Source organism: Heloderma suspectum, chromosome 7 (genome assembly GCF_057233095.1).
Source record: "Heloderma suspectum isolate Gila_16-S chromosome 7, 16-S_ref, whole genome shotgun sequence".
Classification (NCBI taxonomy): Eukaryota; Metazoa; Chordata; class Lepidosauria; order Squamata; family Helodermatidae; genus Heloderma; species Heloderma suspectum.
In genome coordinates this window covers 23,706,392-23,732,706 of record NC_139464.1, presented here as the reverse complement: position 1 = coordinate 23,732,706, position 26,315 = coordinate 23,706,392, and the positions used below count along the sequence as shown (strand labels likewise).

General features: G+C 42.6%; 1 protein-coding gene across 1 annotated transcript in view; it reads left to right on the top strand.

The window, feature by feature from the left end:
* The window catches only part of CACNA1C (calcium voltage-gated channel subunit alpha1 C), a 674,475-nt gene that overhangs the window by 518,215 nt on the left and 129,945 nt on the right, over window positions 1-26,315 (top strand). Inside the window, 4 exon segments of the mRNA XM_084811876.1 lie at window positions 9,827-9,959; window positions 16,184-16,313; window positions 22,622-22,681; window positions 25,647-25,753. Coding sequence (XP_084668002.1) covers window positions 9,827-9,959; window positions 16,184-16,313; window positions 22,622-22,681; window positions 25,647-25,753 — 430 coding nt within the window.

The following is a 26,315-nucleotide window of genomic DNA, read 5'->3' as shown; positions in this document are numbered from 1 at the left end:
AAGCATCCAGATGGTTGTATGAATAAACCCTAAACCAATATCAGCCAGTGAACAGAGAGTTGGACTTAGAAGCAAATTCCTACTCAGTCATGGACTTGTTTGGTGGCACTGGATCAACCATCTATGAATGAGAATAAGAATGACCAGCCTTGTAGGGGTGTTGTTGTCAGGAGTGCCCGAGCTGCCTCTTGCTGTCCCCACCAATAGCCAACTCAGGACGCAGATGATGAGGAATTCTTTCCAAGACTTTATTCCTTTATTACTTTATGACTCTTTCAGAATACTAGTCGCTAGTGACAAAGCAAGGAACAGCACTGGGGAAAGATAGCTGAGTAGCCTAAGCTCCAGGTAAGGCAGTTGGTCCCCATTTGAAGGAGGATCACGGGAAGACCCTGAACTTATGGGCTAGGGAGAGATCCTTCCTCTTTCCCTTGGGTCTTCAGGACACGACCGTTGTTTGCGCGCCAAACGAGCGCTACGCCTCCTTTCCGCACCCTCCATCTGTCGTTGCTCCCTGCATCTGTGCCGAACATCCAGCAAGCCCCCCTCCAGTGCTCTCTCACTGCCAGGGTCACTATCTCTCCCAGGAATGCTGGCAGGAGGAATCTCTGCCAGCTGCTGTGCTTGTGAGAGATGAGTGAGCTCCTCTCCCACGGATTGCTGTTCCTCCTCAGAATCAGAACTGCTCTGGGGCTCTATTGGCTCAGTTTCCACCCTGACAGTTGTAAATGTGAATTATATGAATATGATAAGTATCTTTGCATATAAAATTCTATATAGAGAACATGAATAGTAATCAAAACATCTCCTAAGTCTGCCTCTGTCTGTCAATGCCTGCCTAAAGGCCAAACTAGATATTAACATGTAGTTCTGTGTTACTTCCCTCTGCATGTTTTTTGCTTGGGGAGGCTCCTTAACCCTTCCTCCTGTGCTCATTCTCCAGCTCAAAATCATCCCCTCCAGCTGGTGCTTCATACTCAGGGGCAAAGGTAACAGGTGACTTGAGCTGAAAAATGAATGGAGGAGAAAGTGTTAAGCATCCATTCTTTCACCACTCAGCCTTCTAGGGTTGTTTTTGGTTTTAAAAAATAATAATAAAGGAAAGTAATGCAGACTCCATGTATTGTGTAGTTTGGCCCTAAGATATTTGCTTCTGAGAAACAACATCTGGGGATTTGCCCTGTACATTTGCAAGTAATTTTTCCAGTCGCTTCTATTTATTCCCATCTACTTATCAGCTGCTCAGTGATCACTGAACATGATGGGCTCCTTTTCCTTATTAGCAAACCAAGCCTGTAGTACTGCCAATGTGGGCAATGTGTTCTCATCCTGCCTCTCTGGAACAGAAACTGACTTTATACCTCTTCTTGTACACTGTCTGCAAGCAGATGCTCTTGCTGTGCTAGCCTTTTGCTGTATCCAGGTAGCATTGGATGTCATTATTTCTCATCTTGTATCAGCTGTTCCAAAGCCTTTTTTGGCTTGAGGTTTAATTTCTTATTGCCTAGGATTCTTCCCCAGATAATATCTGCCAATCTTCCAGAAAACCCTTACTCACCTAGTCTCTGAAAATGTTTGCATTGTTATCTGCTGCTTGAAGAAGCCTGGTTTTCTTCTTCAAACACCTTTGTCAGTATGCCCAACCCAATGGAAGGAGGATTAAAATTAATCTGTCCTGTTGGAATCATGAATGTAGGAAGCTTTCTCTCCAAGGGCCTTATTTGGGTTTTTCTGTGGACAGTGGAAATCCTTACAAGTGGATAGACAGTGTTTGACTATCTTGCCTTTTCCCTTCTACGGGAGTCCTGGCTTTTTGGCATGTTTCCCCATCTAAACTAGGCTTGAGAAAGGTGTTGCTCATTCCACTCCAAATGGGCAGCTGGTATTCTTAGTTCAGCATCATGACAGAGAGTTGCTCGCTCTGCTTGCTTGCCCTGCTCTTGCGTAGATGCCTTTTATGGTGTAAAATCTACCCAAGTGTTAAGATCTGCTTAGAGGCTGTGGTCTCTTGTTTATCACTGGTGAAGATTATATTAGTAGGTAGACACTAGGGACAGGGACTGCTCGGCAATGGCTCCACAATTGTGGAATTCCTTTTCCAGTGAGTTTTGCCAGGCCTGCTCTTTATCAGCTTTTAGATGAAGTTGGGAAAGTTTTATTCTGCAAGGCCTTTTTGCATTGATGTTTATTTAGCTCATCTTTTAATTATCTGCTGCATTTTTAACTCAATGTTCATTATAATCAAAGTTTATTATACAATCACAGATCTGTTCACATTTTAATTCTTATGTGTAAAACAGAAAGTCCAAAACATCTCAGTTAAAATTTAAGATTTTTTTTAAAATATTCAGACATTTAAAATCAGAGAACAATCAACAGACTGAGCAGCATGGTCAGTCAGGGAAGGCCTGAAACATGCCACAGTTGGTGCCTCCTGCATGCCAAGGAGAAGGGCATCCCACAAAGTTGGTGTCAGCACAGAGAAAACCTGCTTCCAGGTTGCTGCCAGATGGCAATCTGCAGGTTGCAGTACAACCTCTGACATCTTAGCTATCGAACGGGTCTATATCGGGGAAGGTAATCTGTCAGGTAATCTAGTCCCAAATTGTTCAGAGCTTTATATGCCAAGAACAAAGCCTCAGAAGTGAATAGGCAGCCAATGCAGCTGCTTCAATACTGGTGTAATATGTGTGTGCTAAGGTGCCCCACTCCGCATTCTTACTGCTGCAGTCTGCACCAGCTGCAGCTTCTGGACCAAGCACAAGGTAGCCCCACATAAAGGTCATGACAGTAATCTAAACATGATGTTATCAATGCATCAACTACATTTATAGTTTTATTTGCAACCTGCCTTGGGATATCTTATTATTAAAGGCAGGATATAAACAATTACAATAAACAATGTGCTGGGCTCCAACCTCAGACATGTTACTCTCTCCACCAGTGTAGTAGCTTGCCAGATAATAGAACTGTGGGCTTACTGTCTGCCGTGTTGCAGCACCCCCACTGCAGATGGCCAGAAGGTGGTACTGCAGCTTATCAGTTTAGCCCTGGTCAGGTGACACACAGGGCTATTAAGACTTCCACTTAGTCTTATCAAGCGTCTGATTCTGGCTCCTCAGTCTGAGCAACTCATTGCTCGGACTGCCTGTGTTTGCTTTTCCACCCATCTGCATGACTGCCTGCTTGTTTCCAGGCTCAACTATCTACCTGGTCAGTACTTGCTTGTCTCTAGACTGCTAGCCCTGACATAAAGATCCAGCCTCTCCCGCATCTGGCTTCATTGCTGAATGCAGCAGAAGTGGGGCAGACGATTTTTTCACTAGCTGCATTTATGGCATGGCCTCCCTGGACGTTGGGGTTATATGTAGCCACAGCTGAGCTCTGCATAGTATCTGCTACTTGCCTGTCAGTTTCTGCCTTTGCAACTTAGCAGCACCCACCTCTGGGTCGAGCAAGCCCAGACCCATTATGTGCTCCACTCAGTCTTTTATAAGCTCACACTGCCCCAATTTTCTCATTAATCTTTTTTCGATACCTTTGATGTCGCCTCTTCAGACTGCAATGCTGCTTCAAGCTTCCCCCAGCGGCAAGCCCTCCAGGCATTCATTTTGCAACTTGCCAACCTGCCTCCTTGCCTCTTGCAACCACCACTTAAGAGATCAGCTGCACTGACAGGCTTCTGATCAGTAGAGAATTGTATGATGGTGGTGGTGGTGATGGTGTTGCACTCATTGAAGGCAGACAGGGTGCTAATTTACAATCTAGCTTACAGGCAGCCAAAAACATTAAGGCTGTTTAAGTATATCAGATGAGAGTGAAAACCAGAAATGATTCAACAATCTGGAAGACAAGTTCAGAGCAAAAGTATTTTTTTAAAATATCCAGAAACATCATAATTAGTCAAATTCGCTGTACTTCTAAGCTGCAAAGTACTTTACAGTCTTTACCTTGTTCACCTTTATTTGCAGAAGGCAGTTGTAATTCCCATTATGTAGACAAGGATCATGAGAGATTGTACAGTCCAGGGTAAGCAGGGATTTAAACATAGCTGTGCAAAGCCCCGTTATATTTTTTATTTTATTAATTAATTAAAATATTTATAGACAACCTTTCGGTCATAAGATCCTCAGAACATTTAAACAATAACAATGACTAAAAACAGAGTATTATAAACCTCCAAAAGAACAGAATAAAACTAGCTATCAGCCTTTAAAAGCCAACAAACATTGAGTGGAACAGAAATGTGTTTACCACCTGCCAGAAGCTATGCAATGAAGGGGCTAATCTAATCATTCTGAGGAAATTCCATAATTGGGGTGCTGCCACAGAAAAGTTTCTACCCCCCGTCCCCACCAAACCAACCTCTTTTGCTGGTGGGATATACAACAGGGCCTCAGACAAAGATTGTAAGCTATAGCCAGGATAATATGGAAGGAGGTAGGCTTTCAGATATCCTGGCCCCAAACCATTTGGGACTATGTAGGTAAGAACCAGCATCTTAAATTGGGTCTGGAAACAAAAATTGAAAACCAGTGCAACTGATGTAGGACCCATGTAATATGGTCTATAAAGTGCACATCAGAAAGCAATCTGGTTGCAGCTTTTTGTATCTGCTGCAGTTTCCAAACGCTCTTCAAGGGCAGCCCCACACAGAGCGTATTGCAATAGCCTAAATGGGTATTAACTAAGGCATGCATCCCTATGGCTAGCAAGGGCTTATCTGTGTGGCCTTTTCTTCCAAGGTGGTTTAATGTGCTAGCGCTACACCAGAAAGGGGTGGCGGGAGTTCTGAAAGACAGAGGTACTAATTAGCAGCAGGATTTAGAGCAACCATCCTTGTTGTGGAGTATTCCATCTGCACTGACCATGCTAGTCACTGTTCTGCCAATTGTGCTACTAGACAACAACACAGAAATTGTCCCAATACCTCTCTCTGTGGTTTGCAGGCATAAAAAAAAAATCCATCTGGAAGTAGGCTAATACTCCTGAGTAAGCAAAGGGCCTCACAAGCAGCACTGCTGTAAATTTGTTTATTTAATTCCATATAAGTTGCATGCAGTACCCATATTTGGATCTGCCATAACCAGAGGAGGGTTTTTGCCTTCCCTTGTAAGCTAATTTATATGACACACTGTGCTTTGTGCATATTTGCTTGTTCCTATTCTTTCCATGTGGCTAATGCAGGGGATGGAACTGATCTGTGACAGGACCCTGCCATAGGATAAGGGGTTGAATTGGATTCGCTTCTGGTCCCTTTCTGTCCCATACATCTACACAATTAACACACACTGGTGTGCTAGCATCTCATCCACTGTGCTGTGGTACATGAAGTAAAGAGTATTTTCAAAGGGTTGTGTTTAAGCACTTAGCAAAGCCCCCTGAGATTAATTTGAGCTGATTTTCTTATTGAACGGAGGTAGGAGGATATGAAGCCCATCTCTTTGCACCAGAACTATGTATTTATTTAAAAGGCTGCCTTTCTCCTTCTGTGCAATTACTGCACAGTTAAGATTCAAACATGAGCTGGTTCATCCACATCTAACATTTTAAAAGATTTGGTTTTAAAGGAAGAGACTAGATATGAACACATAGTCACCATGGAATTGCGGAGGGAGTCTAAGAACACTTGCTTTGAGGTTTGTTGGCAGGATGACAGTGTGATCTGTTAAACACAGCTATTGTTCTGTAACATCTTGCAGCATTTCTATTTAATGAGCTAATTACTAGAATAGCACCTGTGGAATGTGTGTGTGTTTAAAGTATATTGTTGTTCTGTGCACAAAGCCACATTAGACTTGCTAGTGCTTGAAATCCTCAAGGTGTTCTTTCAAACCTTCCCTGTATCCCTACTGACCATCTAAGAATTCTTCTTGGCATTTCTTCCTTGAGGGGTAGTCACAGATCTCTGCAGTGCCTGGAGCTCTCATTTTTAAGAACTTGGTTCAAGAGTTTTAGCCTTTATTTCTTCACTCCTGCCTGAATTCTAAACAAGCAACAAGTCCACAAATCTATTCCCATCTCTTTTTAAGAAAAGGTGTCCATCCCTGGGGGACGTTCTATGCACTATTCACTTGTCTAGGAAAAACAACAACAGCCCAAGTCAGCAGTTAGCTCCATCCAGTACGTATGGAATCACAGAGAGGGAAGAAAGCAGTGGCTTACTTGCCCAGAAGGTTCCTCCACAATCCAGTTATCTTTTATGATGAAAAGCGATCTATGAATAAATTTAATAAATAAATCTTAAATGAATATGCCACACTCAGAGAACACATGCACTATATACTACAGGGGAAGACAGAAAAATCCCAGGGTCCCTAACAAGTCTAAGAACTTTACATTACCCAACTGGATCAGGCCAAGGGTCTTTCCAGTCCAGCATTCTGTCTCCAGCCATATGCTGTGGACCTCATAGGCAGGGCATAATCCAATAGCTAATGCCCTGTGATTCTCCCCACCTCCCACCCAGTATACAACAATTCAGAAACAGTTTGTGGGTAGACAGGGCTGGCATCAGGGGATGGCATAGTTAAGCAGTTGCTAAAACCCATCCCTGGAGACTCCTGGCCTTCCTCCTCCTTGCAGTTGTTGCCTTTTCATCTGCTCTTCCTGAATGAGTGAGTGAGCAATGAGAGGAATGAGTAGAAGGAGCAGTGGCCTCTATATCCCTTGTCCTTTTCCTCTGGGAGGTGGTATGGATTGTGTCCAAAACAAGAGGCAAATGAATGGGCAGGGAATGAGGAGGAGGAAGGGAACACTGAGAGCATCTTGCCCATGAGCCCTGAAAAACTTGTCAACAGCACTGTGGGTAGGCAATCCAGTTGACCTGGGGATAGGTGGATGATTTGCCCTGGATGAGGCCTAACTCCCCATGAAGGATTAGTTCCATGGTTTGAATGTTCTCCTGGACTCAGGTCTCTTATGTGATGCTTCAGTGATATCTGTGGCCAAGAACATCAGTATTGCTTGGTGGATCAACTGCAGCCCTTGCTGGATGACAAGGGATTTGCTCACTATGGCACATACCATGGTAACCTCAGAATTACATCACCATAATGCACTTTATATGGGGTTGACTTTGAAGAGCATTTGGAAAATGCAGCTAGTTGAGAATGCAGCAGCTTCTAACTAGTACCTATCACAGGGACTGTAGGACACTGGTCCTCAAAAAGCTGTACTACTTCCGAGTTAGTTTCTGGGCCCAATTCCAAAGTCCTGTTTTTGATCTTTAAAGTGCTAAGGGTTTGGGTCCAGTATATATCAAGAAGTGCCTCTTCTCATATGCTCCCCCCATTCCCCTTGTGCCTTAAGACCTCCCGGTGAGGCCATTCAGGTTGCTCTTGGTGCTGACAAGACGTTACCAGGACTAAGGCCTTTTCAGTGGCCTTGCACTGAGGTCTGTCTAGCTGACTCCCATTAAGTAAATTTGTTGCATTCCTCCTGTTCAGAAGGGCTTTTAGCTGCTGAAGTTGGAGTTTGGCATTATAAATGTGAGTCTACTGATGGAATATATTTAGGTGACTTTTACCTAAATATTGAAATTGGTTATTCATTTTATTTAATATTCTGCTTTTATCTGCTGTCTACTTTGGCAGTTACTATTTGTAAGCTACTGTGACAACCCACTGTTGGAGTACTTTGTGGTGTGTTACATTTTAGAAATAAATAATAACAGAGAGGCTCCATTTGGTTTCTCATGGTGAATATCTAATGATAGACCAATCTTCCATGAATTTGTCTATATGAAAATGCAGACTGAAAAGCCAAATAGCCCAGTATTGTCTCCTGTAACTGGCAACAGCTGTCTGGGATCTCCAGCAGGGGTCTTCCCAGCTTTTCCAGCTGAGATCTCTTTAATGGGAGATACCAGGAGTTGAAGTAGGACTCTGCAGTAACTCCCACTCTTTGTGGAGAGCTTAATTTCCAATTCTAAAAACACAGAAACTCATGCGTGGTCTTAAAAAACAGGGCCTGAAGTTTTTAATGCAGGAATCTGAAGATTAGTGGTATGTGATACTTATGCTTCCTTGAGTGCCATTTTTAGTAGAAAGGCTTTTTTAGTAGAAATCAAATAAATAAGGGCGTAATCCTATGGCTGCTAGACAGTGGCTAGACAGCCATAGGATTTTTTGGTTTTCAGGAACTGACCTTGAAGCCAGTGCTCTGAGGTCGGTTCCCATAAAACTGCTTCCCCGTCCCCTCCCCCACAGCCTTGTAGGTGGTACAGTTCGTCCCCAGCTCCACGCTTGCAAGAGCAGCACAGAACAGGGGGAAAGGGGGCATTCCTGGAGGCAGGGAGGGGACAGGATGGCGGAAGCGGTGGTATGACACATCTTATGTGCTGTCCGGCCACCCCACCCCGCTCCGAGCCGCCTTGGCTAGACAGCCGAAATCAGCCACCTAGCCACAAATGCAGGGTGGCCAGAGCACAGAGGAGAAGATCCCCTCCACACTCTGTCCACCCTGCATAGGATAGTCAGCCGCCTCCAAGTTTGGAGGCGGTTGACTATCCCCATAGGATTGCACTGAATGGTAGGTTTTGACCTATACACCTTACTCTGCCTCTTCCATCATGAAGAGGCAGATATACATAAATAGAGGTACATACACTCCCTTGAACTCCAAATTTCAATGTAGCACGTAAGATCTTCCAAGCTTTTTATACTATGAAGGCTGAAACATGGCTTTTGCTACCCTATCATGTCATGAGGGAATGGACATCATTTTTGAACTGTGGTGGGAGGATTTCAAAGCAGCCCAATAAAAGAAGTAGAAAATGCTTATTCCTATTTAGTCTACTACAGCATACTTCACCAGACAGTTAACCATATCTGTTGAAAGCAACCTAGGCCATGTTTCCATGACAACGGAAGGAGAAGCTAATGGAGGAGTACTGGATTTTTTTTTAAAGGAATCACTTTTGCTGAGAACAGGGCTCCACAAAGCAGATTCTCTGAACCAGTAAAAATTGCTTCACAGAACATACTTCCGGGGGGGGGGGAGAGTTGGAGTGAACATCAACTGACTGGCAGGGGCTGCTCAACCAATAAGAGAGGCTCCTCCCCTTCCCCCCTTTTTTCTTTCCCCTGAAACTCCAGATGCACCTGCATTTCAGGAACAAGCATCATTGAGCACAACGGGAGTTACTTCCAAATAGACACACATATGCTTGTGCTGGGAAAGGGGAGAGGGGAGAACACAAAGACAGAAAGCAGCCCCCATATTAACCTGCAGGATCTCACTGACCACAATGGCAGATACTTCCGAGGAGACACTAATGGGTTTGTTGTGGGAAAGAGAGCAGTAAACACAAAGATGGAAACCAGCCCCCATTTTAACCCACAGGATCTCTATAACAAAGGGTCAAAGCAGATTCTTCCTGAGGCAATAAACCAAACAAAGAACAACTGGAGCTTTGAGATTGCACTGTGCCATGTCAATTGAAGGGGTTCTCTATAATTTCTGTGGGCATTCAGAGGGCAAGCCTCATTCCGCACAATGGGAGGAAACACCCCTTGACTGGGGTCATGGTGAAAGGCACACCCCTGGGCAGGGCTAGCAGACCCAAACTAAATGCGGGGGTTGGGGCATACAACAACTATACTGGGGAGAACCCAACTTAAGGAAAAGAATCAGACTTTAAGCAGTCTCAAGAAATCCAGTCTTTCCTTGATAAGCTCTGGGGTGGCTGCTGGATGGCCACAACGTCATCTATCCCTAACAACCTCAACACACAGCTGGCTCGGAGTAAATCGCTGGTAGCAACACCCCCCTAGTAAACTATTTCTGACTAACAGTATTAAAAACTAAAGACTTTGCTTTTCAGGAGAGGAGGAAGAAGAAGAGCCTGAGATGCCTGTTGGGCCTCGTCCACGCCCAATGTCTGAGCTGCACCTCAAGGAGAAAGCTGTGCCAATGCCAGAAGCCAGTGCTTTTTTCATCTTCAGCTCCAGCAACAGGTATTTTGAGGTGGCTGTTCTGTGGTGACGTTTGGCAACCACGAAAAGCAGATATGACATCAAACTACTATGGAAGTCTGGAAAGCATGTGTTCTGAGGCATGTCTTATTTCATGTTGTCCAACTGGAAAACCCCATGCTGTAGGGAAGTGTATGACCCCTAAGACTTTTTTGTAAGAGACAAATCATAAATCTTTTGGAAATAGGAAGGAAAAAAAGCAAACTAGCTAGCTGAACAGGTGTTCTGAGAAGATAATGGCCTATAGTTTACATGCAGTGTTTTCCTGCTTCAGGAGAAGGAAACTATATCTTGGCTCAGCAAAATCTCTTTGACCCTTCTCAGTGGGGCACTAATGGTTACAGACAGCCCAGATGTTGATTATACTGGACATTCTATACTATCAGAAACTGAAGACATAAGGAGGAATGTTGTTGTTGTTGTGCAGTCGTTAAGTCGTGTCCGACTCTTTGTGACCCCATGGACCATAGCACACCAGGCCTTCCTGTCCTCCGCTCTCTCCCGGAGTGTGCTCAAGTCCATATTCATTGCATCGGTGATGCTATCTACCCATCTCATCCTCTGCCGTCCCCTTCTCCTTTTGCCTTCATTCTTTCCCAGCATCAGGGGCTTTTCCAGAGAGTTTTCTCTTCGCATTAGGTGGCCAGAATATTTGAGCTTCAGCTTCAGTATCCTTCCAATGAGCAGTCAGGGTTGATTTCCTTTAGGATGGACTGATTTGACCTCCCTGCAGTCCAGGGGACTCGTAAGAGTCTTCTCCAGCACCACAGTTCGAAAGCAGCAATTCTCCTGCGCTCAGCTTTCCTTATAGTCCAGCTCTCACAGCCATACGTTACTACTGGGAAAACCATAGCTTTGATTATACAGACCTTTGTCGGCAAGGTGATGTCTCTGCTTTTTACTATGCTGACTAGGTTTGCCATAGCTTTCTTCCCAAGGAGCAAGCGTCTTTTAATTTCATGGCTGCAGTCACCGTCTGCGGTGATCTTGGAGCCCAAGAAAATAAAATCTGTCACTGCTTCCATGTCTTCCCCTTCTATATGCCAGAAAGTGATGGGGCCAGATGCCATGATCTTAGTTTTTTTAATGTTCAATGCTGCCTTGTTATGGCGAAGGGGCTTGCGTAACTCAGTGAAGCTATAAGCTATGCCGTGCAGGGCCACCCAAGACGGACAGGTCATGGTGGAGAGTTCTGACAAAATGTGGTCCACGGGAGAAGGAAATGGCAACCCACTCCAGTATTCTTGCCAAGACAACCCCATGGAACGTATCACAAGGCTAAAAGATATGACGCCGGAAGATGAGACCCTCAGGTCGGAAGATGTCCAATATACTACTGGGGAAGAGCAGAGGGTATTTCCAAGTAGCGCCAGAAAGAGTGAAGTGGCTGGGCCTAAGCTGAAAGGACACTCAGCTGTGGATGTGTCTGGTGGTGAAAAGAAAATCCGATGCTGTAAAGAACAATATTGTTTAGGAACCTGGAATGTCAGATCAATGAATCAAGGTAAGCTGGAAGTGGTCAAACATGAGATGGCAAGATTGATCATCGACACCTTGGGAATCAGCGAACTAAAATGGACAGGCATGGGCGAATTTAATTCAGGTGACCATTATATCTACTACTGTGGGCAAGAATCCCTTAGAAGACATGGAGTAGCACTCATAGTCAATAAAAGGGTGGGAAAAGCAGTATTGGGGTACAATCCAAGCAAACTAGCTAGTTGATCAATGATAGAATGATCTCAGTACGAAACCAAGGCAAACCATTCAACATCACAGTAATTCAAGTCTATGCCCCAACCACTGATGCCGAAGAAGCTGAGGTTGATCGGTTCTATGAAGACCTACAACACCTTCTAGAACTAACACCAAAAAAAGATGTCCTCTTCATCATAGGGAATTGGAATGCCAAAGCAGAAAGTCAAGAAATCACCGGCATAAAAGGCAAGCATGGCCTTGGTGTACAAAATGAAGCAGGACAAAGGCTAATAGAGTTTTGCCAAGAGAACATGCTGATCATAGCAAACACTCTTTTCCAACAGCACAAGAGGCGACTCTACATATGGACATCACCAGATGGTCAATATCGAAATCAGATTGATTATGTCCTTTGCAGCCAAAGATGGAGAAGCTCCATACAATCAGTAAAAACAAGACCTGGAGCTGCCTGTGGCTCAGATCATGAGCTGCTTCTTGCAAAATTCCAGCTTAAATTGAAGAACGTAGGGAAAACCACTACACCATTCAGGTATGACCTAAATCATACCTTATGAATATACAGTGGAGGTGAGGAATAGATTTCAGGGATTAGACCTGATAGACAGAGTGCCTGAGGAACTATGGACGGAGGTCCGTAACATTGTTCAGGAGGCAGCAACGAAATCCATCCCAAAGAAAAAGAAATGCAAGAAAGCCAAGTGGCTGTCTGATGAGGCTTTACAAGTAGCTGAGGAAAGAAAGGAAGCGAAAAGCAAGAGAGAAAGGGGAAGATATAACCAACTGAATGCAGAGTTCCAGAGAATAGCAAGGAGAGACAAGAAGGCCTTCTTAAATGAACAATGCAAAGAAATTGAGAAAAACAATAGAATGGGGAAGACTAGAGATCTCTTCAAGAAAATCAGAGATATCAAGGGAATGTTTTGTCTAAAGATGGGCATGATAAAGGACAAAGGCGGCAGGGACCTAACAGAAGCAGATGAGATTAAGAAGAGGTGGAAAGAATACACAGAAGAACTATACAGGAAAGATCTTAATGTCCCTGATAGCCATGATAGTGTGGTCACTGAACTTGAGCTGGACATCCTCGAGAGTGAAGTCAAGTGGGCCTTAGGAAACATTACTAACAACAAAGCTAGCGGAGATGACAGTATTCCAGCTGAGCTATTTAAAATCCTAAAAGATGATGCTGTTAAAGTGCTGCACTCAATATGCCAATATTTTGGAACACTCAACAGTGGCCACAAGACTGGAAAAGGTCAGTTTACATTCCAGTTCCAAAGACGGGCAATGTCAGAGAGTGTTCAAACTACCGCACAATTGCACTCATTTCACATGCCAGCAAGGTGATGCTCAAAATCCTACAAGCTAGGCTTCAGCAGCATGTGAACCGAGAACTATCGGAAGTATAAGCGGGGTTTTGAAGAGGCAGAGGAACTAGAGATCAAATCGCCAACATTCGCTGGATGATGGAGAAAGCAAGAGAATTCCAGAAAAACGTGTCTTTCTGCTTCATTGACTATGCTAAAGCCTTTGATTGTGTGGATCACAACAAACTCTGGCAAATTCTTAAAGAGATGGGAGTACCAGACCACCTTACCTGTCTCCTGAGAAACCTGTACAAGGGACAAGAAGCAACAGTAAGAACCGGACATGGAACAACCGATTGGTTCCAAATTGGGAAAGGAGTACGACAAGGCTGTATATTGTCGCCCTGCTTATTTAACTTATATGCAGAGTACATCATGAGAAATGCCGGGTTGGATGAATCACAGGTCAGAATTAAGATTGCCGGGAGAATTATCAACAACCTCAGATACGCAGATGATACCACCCTAATGGCAGAAAGCGAAGCGGATCTCAAGAGCCTCTTGTTGAGGGTGAAAAAGGAGAGTGCAAAAGCTGGTTTGAAACTCAACATTAAAAAAACGAAGATCATGGCATCTGTCCCCATCACTTCCTGGCATATAGAAGGGGAAGAAATGGAAGCAGTGACAGATTTTACTTTCTTGGGCTCCAAGATCACCGCAGACAGTGACTGTAGCCATTAAATTAAAAGACGCTTGCTCCTGGGGAGGAAAGCTATGGCAAACCTAGACAGCATAGTAAGAAGCAGAGACATCACCTTGCCAACAAAGGTTCATATAATCAAAGCTATGTTTTCCCAGTAGCAATGTATGGCTGTGAGAGCTGGACTATAAGGAAGGCCGAGTGCTGAAGAATTGATGCCTTTGAACTGTGGTGCTGTAGAAGACTCTTACGAGTCCCCTGGACTGCAAGGAGGTCAAATCGGTCCATCCTAAAGGAAATCAACCCTGACTGCTCATTGGAAGGACAGATACTGAAGCTGAAGCTCAAATATTCTGGCCACCTAATGTGAAGAGAAAACTCACTGAAAAAGACCCTGATGCTGGGAAAGACTGAAGGCAAAAGGAGAAGGGGATGGCAGAGAATGAGATGGTTAGATAGCATCACTGATGCAATGAATATGAACTTGAGCACGCTCCGGGAGAGAGCGGAGGACAGGAAGGCCTGGTGTGCTATGGTCCATGGGATCATGAAGAGTCGGACACGACTTAACGACTGAACAACAACAACCTCTTAATGCCTGTCATCCATGGTTTAATTCTGGATGCTAAGCAAAAGAGAGACCTGACTAGATAATGCTAAGAGATGTATATGGACCCAATACTCAGTATAGCAAAGGTCAGCTAAGAGGCAAAGTAGCAGTGGTCCTTTAGAATAACATTTCCTTTATCATATCCTGTCAGTGGTATCGGGCAGTATCCAAGTTTGCCCATGTCCCTCCATGACCCACCACTAGCACAAGGGGGAGCTAGTGGCTAACAAAGCAACCAGAAACGAGTAGAAATTTCTGGAATAGGGCAGGTCAGCAGAGCTTGCAGAAGGAACTCCAATCCAGAAACAAGCATTTCTCTGGGGGTTGATGGTTGAACTGCTAGCTTTCTGTTGTACAAATGGTGGGTCCTGCTTGTGAAACAGAATGAGCAGGAGAGCAGCAACAGTACTGGACACTGCCCATAGCCTTATTGAGTATTTGGTTCAGGAAAGAGAAAAAAAATGAAGTCTGTTGGTGTATTGACGAGCCTATTGCTTAACAGACATCCTGACTGAATTCGGGTAGTCTCAGATGTCTATTTGAAGTTTCCCAGGCTTACAGAGCTGAGAGATTTCGATTTCCACATCAAGGCCGCCTTAACAGGCATGACTCAGGAGTTCATGGCAGCCATGACAGTTTGTTTGTTTGTTTATACTATATTTATACATTTGTGCAAATTCTCCAAGTGGCAGCCAGTAAAATATCTATCTAAAAGAGTACCAAAGCAATTAAAATATTGCAAAGCAGTCCCCAAAACATGACTCATTCAACAGACAGTGAAAATAACAAATCAGATCAACTTCTGGCACACTTAGCAATTAAAAGCATGCCTAAAAGAAAAGGCTTGATGGCTCATCCAAATGGGCCAGGTGTCAGACCTGAAAAATCTGAGACAGTAAAGAATTCCAGTAGCTCTATCCCAAAGTATGTGCGGCCCCACATGTTTTATATGCCACAAATATGATTTGGTCTTTTATTCCATGCAGGGATTGATGGTCCATGAGTGGAGAATCCATTATTGATCTGTTTGCTATGGACAGATCACTCTCTAATCATATGGTTCCATACAGGCATCTATACTGGATCTATTAAAATGTTCTGATTCTGGCAGCTTATGAATCAGTTAACTATGGAGGATTCTTTAGCTGATCTGGCCAATTGTCCTACGAAAGCCTAATTGAGTACTAGGAATAGGGAGTTTCTTGAATGGTTAGAACAATACCTCCTAAGCATTGTCTCCCTGCAGCACGAGCCCAAAGAAATCCTATGTATCATTCATCATTCCATCCACACAGTCTTATCCCCCCGAGCTTTTCTATGTGGCCAAAGGTATTTTAAAACGAGGTTTGTCCTCTTTGTAAGGGTTAGAACCTCAGTAGCTTGCTGTAACAAGGGTTTCTACAGACAAAATCACATGTACCTTGTATTTCAGAGTTGATAGCAGAGATGCCCAGGTCCTCCTCTGTAGAACAGCTATTAACTTTTGCTGTACTAAACCAGTGTGGCCTAGTTCTCAGTAAGGTGGCAAACCTGTGTTTGGGCCATACCACTTCAGATTGCAGGTGGAGATTTACAAAAAACAAGCGGAAAACCCGCCGCATAGGGAAAGCAGATGTCAGGAAGAAGGATCCTAGCCCAGTCTTCTAACTGACATGCTGGTTTTCTGTGTAATGGGAATGTTTTGTATGGAAGAGTATTCCATTGTGTGAATTTCAGACCCCTCAGACCCCTCAGTCTGATACGGTATAGTCCTGGCACAGGTTTGCACCTGATTTGAGGACAAGAGGCCTATGAAATCAGGTTTCGTTTCCTCTCAATTATGTCTGATGGATACGATTATGTCTCTCCTTTCCTCTCTCTTTCTTTGCAGGTTTCGGGTCCACTGCCATCGCATCGTTAACGATAACATTTTCACCAACCTGATCCTCTTTTTCATCTTGCTCAGCAGCATCTCTCTAGCAGCTGAGGATCCTGTCCGACATTACTCCGTTAGGAACCAAGTATGCCTCCCATCCTTCCTTCCTCACTCCTCTGCAACTTGTTCAGAATGAGGCTCAGCAGCCCGATGAGGAGAACCTACCATGTCCCTCCACTCTGCCTGCACAAAATCCACTCTGCCTTCAGATTCTAAATTCTATACAGATATACCTACCAGCCAGGGCTGTGTGCAGTCTGCACCCTAAATTCTGTGTGAAGCACTCTCAAATTCTGCACTTATGATTGAATTACTCAGGTTAAACATACATTCACACTTTGACCTAGTATGATTTTTATTTTTATTTTTTTGCTCCTGGGATTCAGAACTTTATGTGAGCAAGCTTTGCATGAATGAAGAAACAAATGGCACAGAGATGTCTGGTAGGTGGGCAAACAGTGTTAGGGGTGTAGGAAATAGTGCTTATGAGGGACTATAGGAAATTGTGAAGACAGCAAGCACTCATATTTTGGCTGCTGAAAGCCCTGCTACTAATTTCAGAGCCTTCAGTATATATTTACTATGTATTTCTAGAGGTGGATATTTCTAAACTGACACTCATAACTTGCCTTTCTCAGTTCCTGGTTGATCCTATACGTAAGGGGTTTCAGGGAGAAAAGATTTTCTGTGATTAGTCTGTACATATTGCTTGTCCTGTCCCTCTTCCTAGCCATTGACTTGCCCCTCCTCTTCACTTTGGAGCTTCCACCTACAGTTTTTTTAATGGTGAATTTGTGAGATGCATCCATGATACCTATAGCCCCGTCACCTTGTTAATTTCTTCCACTAATTTATTTATAAGCAAAAAATAAATAACCTGTAAGTGCAGAAGGAAATACAAATGAATAGGAAACATGCAAAACAAGTATTTTAATGTTGTATATTATTGCCTAGTAAATATGACAAAGGGCATAACTACAGTACAAACATACTGTAAACATCACTTTAACTGCCATACATTTTCCCAAGGAATCCTTAAAACTGTGGTTAGCTGAGGGTTCTAAGGATCTTGGTAGAGATGCCTGACCCTGCTCATAAAACTATAATTGCAATGGGTCCTTAGGGAGAGGGAACAACTATAGGGTGAGCAATCCTTTGTCCCCTAGACAGCATCTGGGGGACATAGGATTTTTTGGTTTCCTAGCTCCAAGGTCAGAGGCAGGAAACGGTGCTCCCCGCCCCTCCCCCTTGTAGCCAGTGTGGAGAGAACCGTGCCAGCTGCTTCTCCACACTTGTAAAACGGAGTGCAGTGATGGTGAGAAGGGGGGTGTTCCCAGGGGAGGGGAGGAGACTGGGGTGGCAGTCCTATGATCTTCCTTATGAATGCCCCAGCCTCCTTCCTTCCCCCTCCCAAAGCCTCCACTAGATGGGGAAAATCGCCCATCTACCTAAATTGCAGAGAGGCAGGTGTGAGGTGTAAGCCTCCTTGTAAGCCTCCAGGTTCAGGGGCTTACGAGTACCCGTGGTGCAACCCATAGGATTGCGCCCTAAGGCTGCAAGCCTGTACACACTTAACCTGGGAGTAAGTCCCATTAAAATCAGTGGGGCTTATTTCTGATATATAGGCTTGCACTGCAAACTATTTTAATTCTACAATGTAGATATCCCCAAAAAGTGAAGGACAGATAATGAGCTTTTCTCTGCAGCTATGAAACTTAGAAACGTGCTTTTTTAAAAAGAAAAAGAAAGCTAACATGTTCAAGAAGACAAGTTCCATACTGGACACTATGAGCAGAATACCCACAGCTCTGGCTGTAATTTCTTTGGGGGATGCATATCAGGGCTTGTATTTCAAGTCTTCAATCTATATTGCAAATGGAGGAATAGGGATGTTAGGAAAGGGAAGTACCTTCAAAAGCATAATTTGATACCAAGAAACTGCTCCTATCTCCAAATCCCTCCACAGCCATTACAAAGTTCCCCTTTCAGAGATATCTGGGACTTAACCATGGTTCAACAGAGAAGAAATGTTGAGTTTGCACCATTTACAGTGGGAAAAATCCAGCAGACATAAAATTAGAAGCATCCCATTTTTGTTGAATTCAGTTTGCAAAACTAATCAATATGACTTGGGAAGTGTATGTTAAATATTTCTCTAACTGAGCTTCAGAAGGCATATTTTGAAGACAGCTTTTGGCATCTGGTACTTCACACACTGTATTATAGAGGAATTTTGAATAAAATGGTAAAAGCATAGGAAATCTTATTTAGTGGCCTAATATAGTGTTCAGTATTTACACACCAGAGATTGCAGGTGCAAAGCATACAAACAAACAGCTTGATACATGTGAGCATTTATGGCTGCAATCCTATTTCCACTTACTTAGGAATAAGCATAATTGAACCCAGTGGAATTTACTTGCATAAGAAACATGCATAACATCAGATGGCAAGAATTTCTTCACCTTTGAGCATAGTTTTGCACTTCATTTCAATGGAGAGGTATTCTCCCTCTTTAAAGATAAAGTAACACAACATGACATTGTGTAAATTGCCAAATGGGCCAGGTTTGCAAACTAAAAAGCTGCCAGTGTTTTTGTGCTACATTGAAGCTGAAGCAATATTAATAGACTCTGAGTTGAAGGAAATAACTCTTGTAACAGGACAATCACAGCTAGAGATAATGGAACAAAAATACTATAATGAAATATTTGGACTCCCAAAACTATGCATGAAACACACTCACCTCAATTCAGCAATCTCTTTTAGTTCCAAAGTAAACTCAAGGAGCTCCTGCATGTATGGCCTTCCAAGTTCACTTCCATGGAGAAGACATCTGATCTCTCCATTGAAATGAATGGGAAGCCAGCACGTGCATTAATTCTCTCCATATGTGCATCAGCATGCATTCAGAGCTCTAAATCAGAATACCTGTGCTTAGTATTTGCATAGAAAAAAATTCTGATGCAGAATAGCTGTGAGAAAATGTGCAGCTTACAAACAAGTCTAACTGCACAGTTAGGAGACTCATATGGTGCAGTTTACTTTGGTATGAAAGAGGGAGATCACATGTTTGAATGCTCCCCAATGCAAAAGTATTCCTGCATGGAGGAAGCTAGCATTTTACTAGGCTAGTTTGGTGGTATTATTATTATTACTACTACTACTACTACTACTATTTTATGTGGGACAGCATTCAAACATGTGATCCCTCACCTTCATTCTGAAATGAGCTGCACCATGTGATTCTCCTGACCTCAGCTCCAAAATAGCATCCCATGTTGCAGGTTGGTGGGTGAGTTTCATTCCCTGTAGAGATGGGAATAATATACTGACTGCATTTATCCAGAGTTAAAATAGTTCTGTGGTTAATGTATTATCTCTGCCTTCCCCAACCCAGTGCCCTCCAGATGTTTTAGACTACAACTCCCAAGATTCTTGACCATTGGCCATGCTGGCTGGGGCCAGAAGTCCAAAAAAATCTGGAGGGCCCCAGGTTGGGAAAGGCTGGATTACCCCGTACATGGCTGTCATTAACCTCTCCAAATTAATCAGGAGGGAGTGTGGGGAACTATGCCCTGTATCTCCCTTTATATGGAGAAGCATGGATTATACTGCCTCTCCTAGGCCTAGTTGTCAGTGAAGTGATACTGCTTAGGTTGGCTGGTGAGAGCTCATACGATGGAATTTGCCCTGATGAAAAACCTTTCCTACACATAGAAAGCTTGCATATGAGGGAGAAAGCTAGTCTAGAACCCTTCTTTGTGACATGGTAGTTTCTGTGTGGAGGGATTTTTGTGCATATGGAGGAGCATTCAGTCATGTGAGCAGTCTGCAGTGGTACTGTCCATATGGTATTGTTCATATGAAAGGTTATCCCCTCAGTGAGAACTGGTTCCCAGAACAGAGTGTAGACCAGTCCCCTTTGGTGTTCTTCTAGAGCCTACACTCCTGTATTACCCTCCACACTGTTCAAGAACTTATCGAATTCTTCAGTGTTCTCTTCATTCTGTCTGAGTGTGGCCTTTCGCATAGTAATTCAACTGAATATGATTTAAATAAGAATAAACATGCCATCTGGTCTCCAACCTGCTGGTAAACAAGACTCTGTATGCAGGTGCTGTGTAATCATTTCCATTCAACTCACAATTTGTTATATGCAAAAGGCACGTGCTAAGAGCAGCTTTCAACTCAGATTGCCACCCTATACACACCAGCAGCATCATGCCACTCCAGGGACAGGAAACAGCTGCAAACCCAACATGACCAGCATGTTAAACCAGGCTCATTGGGATTATTGAATATCGGCGCAGCTGTTAGAGATCATCTGTAAATGTGGCCCATAGGTTCTGCTGATGGAACAAATTCCTAACCAAAAAGCTTCCAGCTATAGTATATGACACTAAGGCTATAATCCTATACTGTTTACCTGGGAATAAGTTCTGCAGAATTCAGTGAGACTTAACTTATAAGTAGACATATATAGGATTGCACTGTAAACCTAAGTTACACTAGAAGATTTTCTTGCCTTTTGAAAAGTTGCTCAAATTCTTGAAATTACAAAGAAGCATGAAATTCCACTTGGGTTGCCATCCCCAAACCTCTTAATCTGGAGTTGTTTTGAAGCAGTACTTCTAACATCAGTGACACTGCACAGGAATAACCAGACTGCACTGTCTATGGATTTGACCGACTAGATATTCTTGGCCCATATAATTACCTTTTTAAAAATGTAAATTATTTGAATTGTCCAACCATTTAATTGTTACCTCTTGTACATTCAATTAATGCGCAAAATAAGCTTACTCTGATCTTTTTTAGAGGTTGTAATTAAGAACTATTATATTGAATTCAACCAAGTAGCTTCAGACTTGTATGGTACTATGCTAAACGGAACCTCAATTTGGTAATCTTTAATGGCATCGGCATGGAATTTGGCTCATAAAGCTTAAGCCTGGGAGGAAACATCAATTGGGTGACACAGCCTTTTTTTCTGCCTTGATTAACGATCGCTCCCTAATGTATCTTTACACATGTTCTGTCCAATTGGCTTTTCATTTGTGAAGTGATGAGGTTTCTGTGCTTCCCCTAGAGACGATAACTCTGTAAGGTTTAATCAAACTAGCTGTGGAGTTAAGTGAAGAGGAACACAATCACAAATTGTACTTCTAACAATACAGTTAACAGCATTCAGGGGACAGAGGGTTTGCTTACTAACATGGAGCTATTTCAGCATCTCATTTGCATATGGTTGAATACTGGCCTCACTTGAGTTAACAGCAGAACTCCTGTTCACTTCAGCTGGAGCTACAATGAGTCTTACAGCCTAATCCTAACTATGTCTGCTCAGAAGTACATCTCACTGATTTGAATGGCAAATATGCTTAGAACTGCAACCTTAGTTAAATGAAAGAAAACATCTCAAGATATGGATCTCTGTTTGAATATTGCTTTACAGCAGCACAGGATCCGTCAATAACTCGTGGGCTGCTTTGTACCCGAAACAGTGCTTAAAGATAAAGTACAAACTATACTCTTCTTGTTTGCCCTCATAACAAGACACAATTGAATAAATGTAATAGGAATTTGAAGACACATTTTTGTCCCATTTATTTATTTATTTATTTATCAACTGCAAGAGAGAAACTAGGACAAAAAATAGTTATAGGAAAAGGTGTTGCATATTTTCTACTAGAGATCAGGTATATTTATATTTTCTGGTTTGGAGTTTAATTTGGGAAATGTTGGAAATGTCTGTTGTTTGACCTATGAATGCCAGTTTCTGGGCAACATGGGCAGGAGGGTGCTGTTGCACTCCTGTCCTGCTTGTGGATTCGTGGTTGACAGCTGGTTGGCCACTGTGTGAACAGAATGCTGGCCTAATGGACCCTTGGTCTGATCCAGCAGGGCTCTTCTGATGTTCTTATGTGTTCTTATAACAGGAAAATACTTTGCTTATATATCATGAAAATACACATGATGAAATCGTGAACAAAGAAAGATGCCATTTAAATGTGCTGCTTGTAGCCAGATCATTGCCTTCACCAAAATGTTGTAAACCCACCTCCTCTGCATCCCCTTCCTCCCCCCTTGTTAAAATGGTTGTACTTTTTGATTTTGTACTGTGACTTGCTTTGCAGTGATCACTCACAGATCTCCCCGTCCCCTGCCCCCTGTCCCCTTTTGTTTTACAGATTCTCTTTTATTTTGATATATTTTTTACTGTCATTTTCACCATTGAAATTGCTCTGAAGGTAAAGTCCCCATCTTCTCTTCCATTATCTTCTCACTCACGAGCCCACTAGTTCACTGCTGCTATCTGTCGCTAACACACACACCTGTTTGTCTTGGCCACGCTCAGTACTCACTAACCCAACTGTGCTTATTTTTCAGATCCTAGGCAATGCAGATTATGTCTTCACTAGTATCTTTACATTAGAAATTATTCTTAAGGTAACCAATCTGAGCAATACACTTCTCTCTCTTGCCTTTGCTTTGTCTTTTGTACTGCTTTAAAACCCTAGTGTTATCTCCACAGATAGGACATCCTTGTAGCTCAGTAGTGACTGTGTATGCTTTTAAAAATGGTTCTATTTTCATATTAAAATCCCATTGCTTTGTACAATTGTTAGTGCCTTGCCATGTATCAATCCAAAGAAATTATTGTTTAGGAAGCTCAAGGAAGGGCAGATGTCCTGGAGCATAGTCTGTGCTCATCATTTCAGGCAGTGGTACTTATTCACCTCACTGAAAAGGACTGATTTTTGTAGCGAGCCTTCCCTGTGCAAATCTTGCACAAAACAATGAGGTCTTACAAAGATACATGCTGTATTGACTATTAATACTCCCTTTTATTGCAACAGCCCACTTGGTATCCATACTATTTTGTACAGGTCTCTTGTACTCTTAGCTTGAAGGCAGGGAGCAGCTTTTCTACATAACAGAGCAGGCCTGTACAACTCATGCCATTCCTAGCCAAATGTTGCACATCAGCATTGCATGGTGGTCCACTACGGCTTGCTAGGGTGGCCAGATACAAAAGAAGACTGGGCTTCTGTATCTTGAATAATCCTTGACTATTAAATCCCTAGTACTAGAGGAGAGCATAAGCCCCAGTTTGGGACAGTGTCTCTCTTCTCCCTTTTCTCATAACCTTGACACTTGTTTCTGCTGTCTTGCTAGAGAGTAATCCTTGGGAAAGGTATTATTCAACTTATATACACCTAACATGCTATCACTCATATACATGACTTCTGTCTGTAATATGCAATTTTGTAGTATAATAAAGAATATGGATACACTTTTGAAGCTGTGCTGTTGCCTGCAGTCCATAGTATGTAAACTCTGAACACAGACTTACAAGAATATCATACTCCCCATTTCTTCCACTAGTTGACACTTGGGCACTGCTCAAACACTTAGTATTCTGTTGGCATCCTGTTCTCTACTTTCTCACATCACATTTGCCCATTCTCCTTTTCAGTAATGATTGTACAATTAAACTATACAGAGGGCCTATAGCAGCTGAGAGCACCTTCATTCCCTAACTACAAGCTGCCTACCTATCTCGCATGGGTTGGGTGAGCATTAATTAATCAACTCCCATAGTCCAAACATACAAGTGAACAGTTTTTAATTTTTTCCAATGGCATTACTGCCTTGATACAAAAGCTGCAACCAAGTTATACAATTTGCTATGCCACTGAATCCCTTGGCAGGAATAGAGAAACACACATTGTACAGTAATGAAACTCAACAGAGCTTCCCATTCTGATTTCAATGGTGTCTCCCCCTTCCCTTTAATATTGCCATACAAAATGCAAACCCCAAGAGGCATCTTTACTACCTTTGTTATGGCAAGAACCCTCCCTTCCCCCAAACAATTATATCCTTTCGTATAAATTCTACTTGAAGAGCAGAGTTTATACTGCCTTTCTGATTTATGTCTGATAGATCAGTAGTTAGTTCTTCCTAACTTTATTTGGTTTTTGGTGATTTTATAAATTTAATTTATTTCCCACCCTGTTCAGTACAACTTTAATAAAGACTGGCTAGAAATTGCTAAATTTTCTGGCCTGAAAGTATGCTGGGTTTGTTGCAGGAATTTAAGAATACAGCTAAGGTGGTTTGTTCTTCACATTCTAACAAGTGTTATTATGTGAGGATTCTTAGATCTTATGTGTATATTCAAATGTAAGGGACCATGTTGAAGTCCCTTTTGCAGGAAATGCTTTCCTTGTAGCAATCAGGCATGGCTTTCTATAAAGAAAAAGAAACTTGTCAGATTGGCTATAGCAATTAACTCCTTGGTTTGTTTGGATCTGATAAATAAATGTAAAACAAAAATGCCAGGTGTGCTGCTACTTTTAATCTATCATGTGACCAGTGTGACATGATAATTTAAGTGTGCAATCCTATGCATGTTTAGACAGAAAAAGGTCCTACAGAATGAGGAGAGGATTTTAAATTGTCCTGCAGTAAGAGCAATACAAATAATTTAGAGACTACTCTGTGGATAGAATTTATAGAATAATAGATTCTATGCATTTCCCCACCTGCCAAAACATACATGAAGAAGGTTACACTACTGGCTGTATTGCCACTTGACTTTTTCCTGCTAGAGGAAAACATTACCTGCAAAAGAACCCTGGGAAAGCTTAGTACTGCTCTGGTTGAGTTAACATTAGGTGTTCCAAAACTTGAAGAGGTTGCAAATTTTGATTCAGACCCATCTCTGTTATCACTTGGTAAATACCAGACTGGAGATGCTTTTTCTGTGGACATGCTGCCCTTTGTGATATGGAACAAGTATTAAGAGCAATAGCCTGGTTTTTACTTAATTGTATTGATAAAACTGCACTAGTGAGATGGCAGAAGAAATATAATACTTGATTCAGTCTGAAGGATTTATGGTTTAAAAACATTATGACAATACTCCTGAAAACTGTGCAGACCTGGATCTGGTCTCTCTCGGGAGGGAATTCCACAGTTATGGCATCCCTATGAAAAGGCCCTTCTTCATGTTGTCATCATCAGCTTAACTTCCATCCAAAGAGGTATATGAAGGAAGGTTCAATTAAATGATAGTATTAGTATATGGGGGTGCTCACATGGAAGAAAGCACTGTCTAAGGTATTCTTGTATTGATGTCTATAAAATTAAACAACACCGAAATGTATTTGCCATTCCTACAGTCTTTCCTTGGAAGGGCTGGACACTATTTGCAACCTTTTCTTGCAGATGTTTTCCTGAAAAAAATCTACACCTTTCAACTTCTTTCTATGAAACTTTGGGCTAAAATGTTTATAGCTATTCTGCAGTACCATGTTGCATTGCCTCTCCTTCTGCTTGCCTTGAGAAGAGTTCCTGGCATTGCTAATGGCAAAGTTTGTTTATGTTTCCGTGTGATTGCCCACAGATGACTGCTTATGGGGCTTTCCTCCACAAAGGCTCCTTCTGCAGGAACTACTTCAACATCTTGGACCTGCTGGTGGTTAGCGTTTCTCTCATCTCCTTTGGGATCCAGTGAGTGACATATTTTCAGCTGGGAAAATCCAGTGCACATGGAAAGTGGGGAAGGGTGATGAAACAAAAGGGAAATGCCATGTGTACAATACATTATCTTCTGTTAGGTGTAATGATGGTTCCCATTGCAAGTTATTGGACAATTGCATCTGGTAGCCTTCTTCCCTTGCTTTTGGATAAGATCATCCTTTGTCTGCTCATATTGAGCTAGGTTTCACTAGGGTCTCTTAGATTGTTGCTAGTTTTTCCTCCTACATCCCTCCCTTCCCTTGGTGGAATCAGCTACTAGCCGTTCCAGTGATCTGCTGGGCTTATTTATGAAGCTCTGGTTGTGTCCTGCATCCCATACAAAAATATTTTTGTATGTCTGATCTTAACTCTCATTTTGAAATCAGTTGGGGTTTCCCATAATTGTGTGAAGTATAATTAACAAGTCATATAAACTGCACATGGTTCACCTTTTGAGCAAAGGGAAGAAGACATCCTCATCATAATTAATGTAGTGCCATCAGTATGCATGGCACTTTAAAGGGTATAAGAACAGACCCTTCCCCGAGGAGCA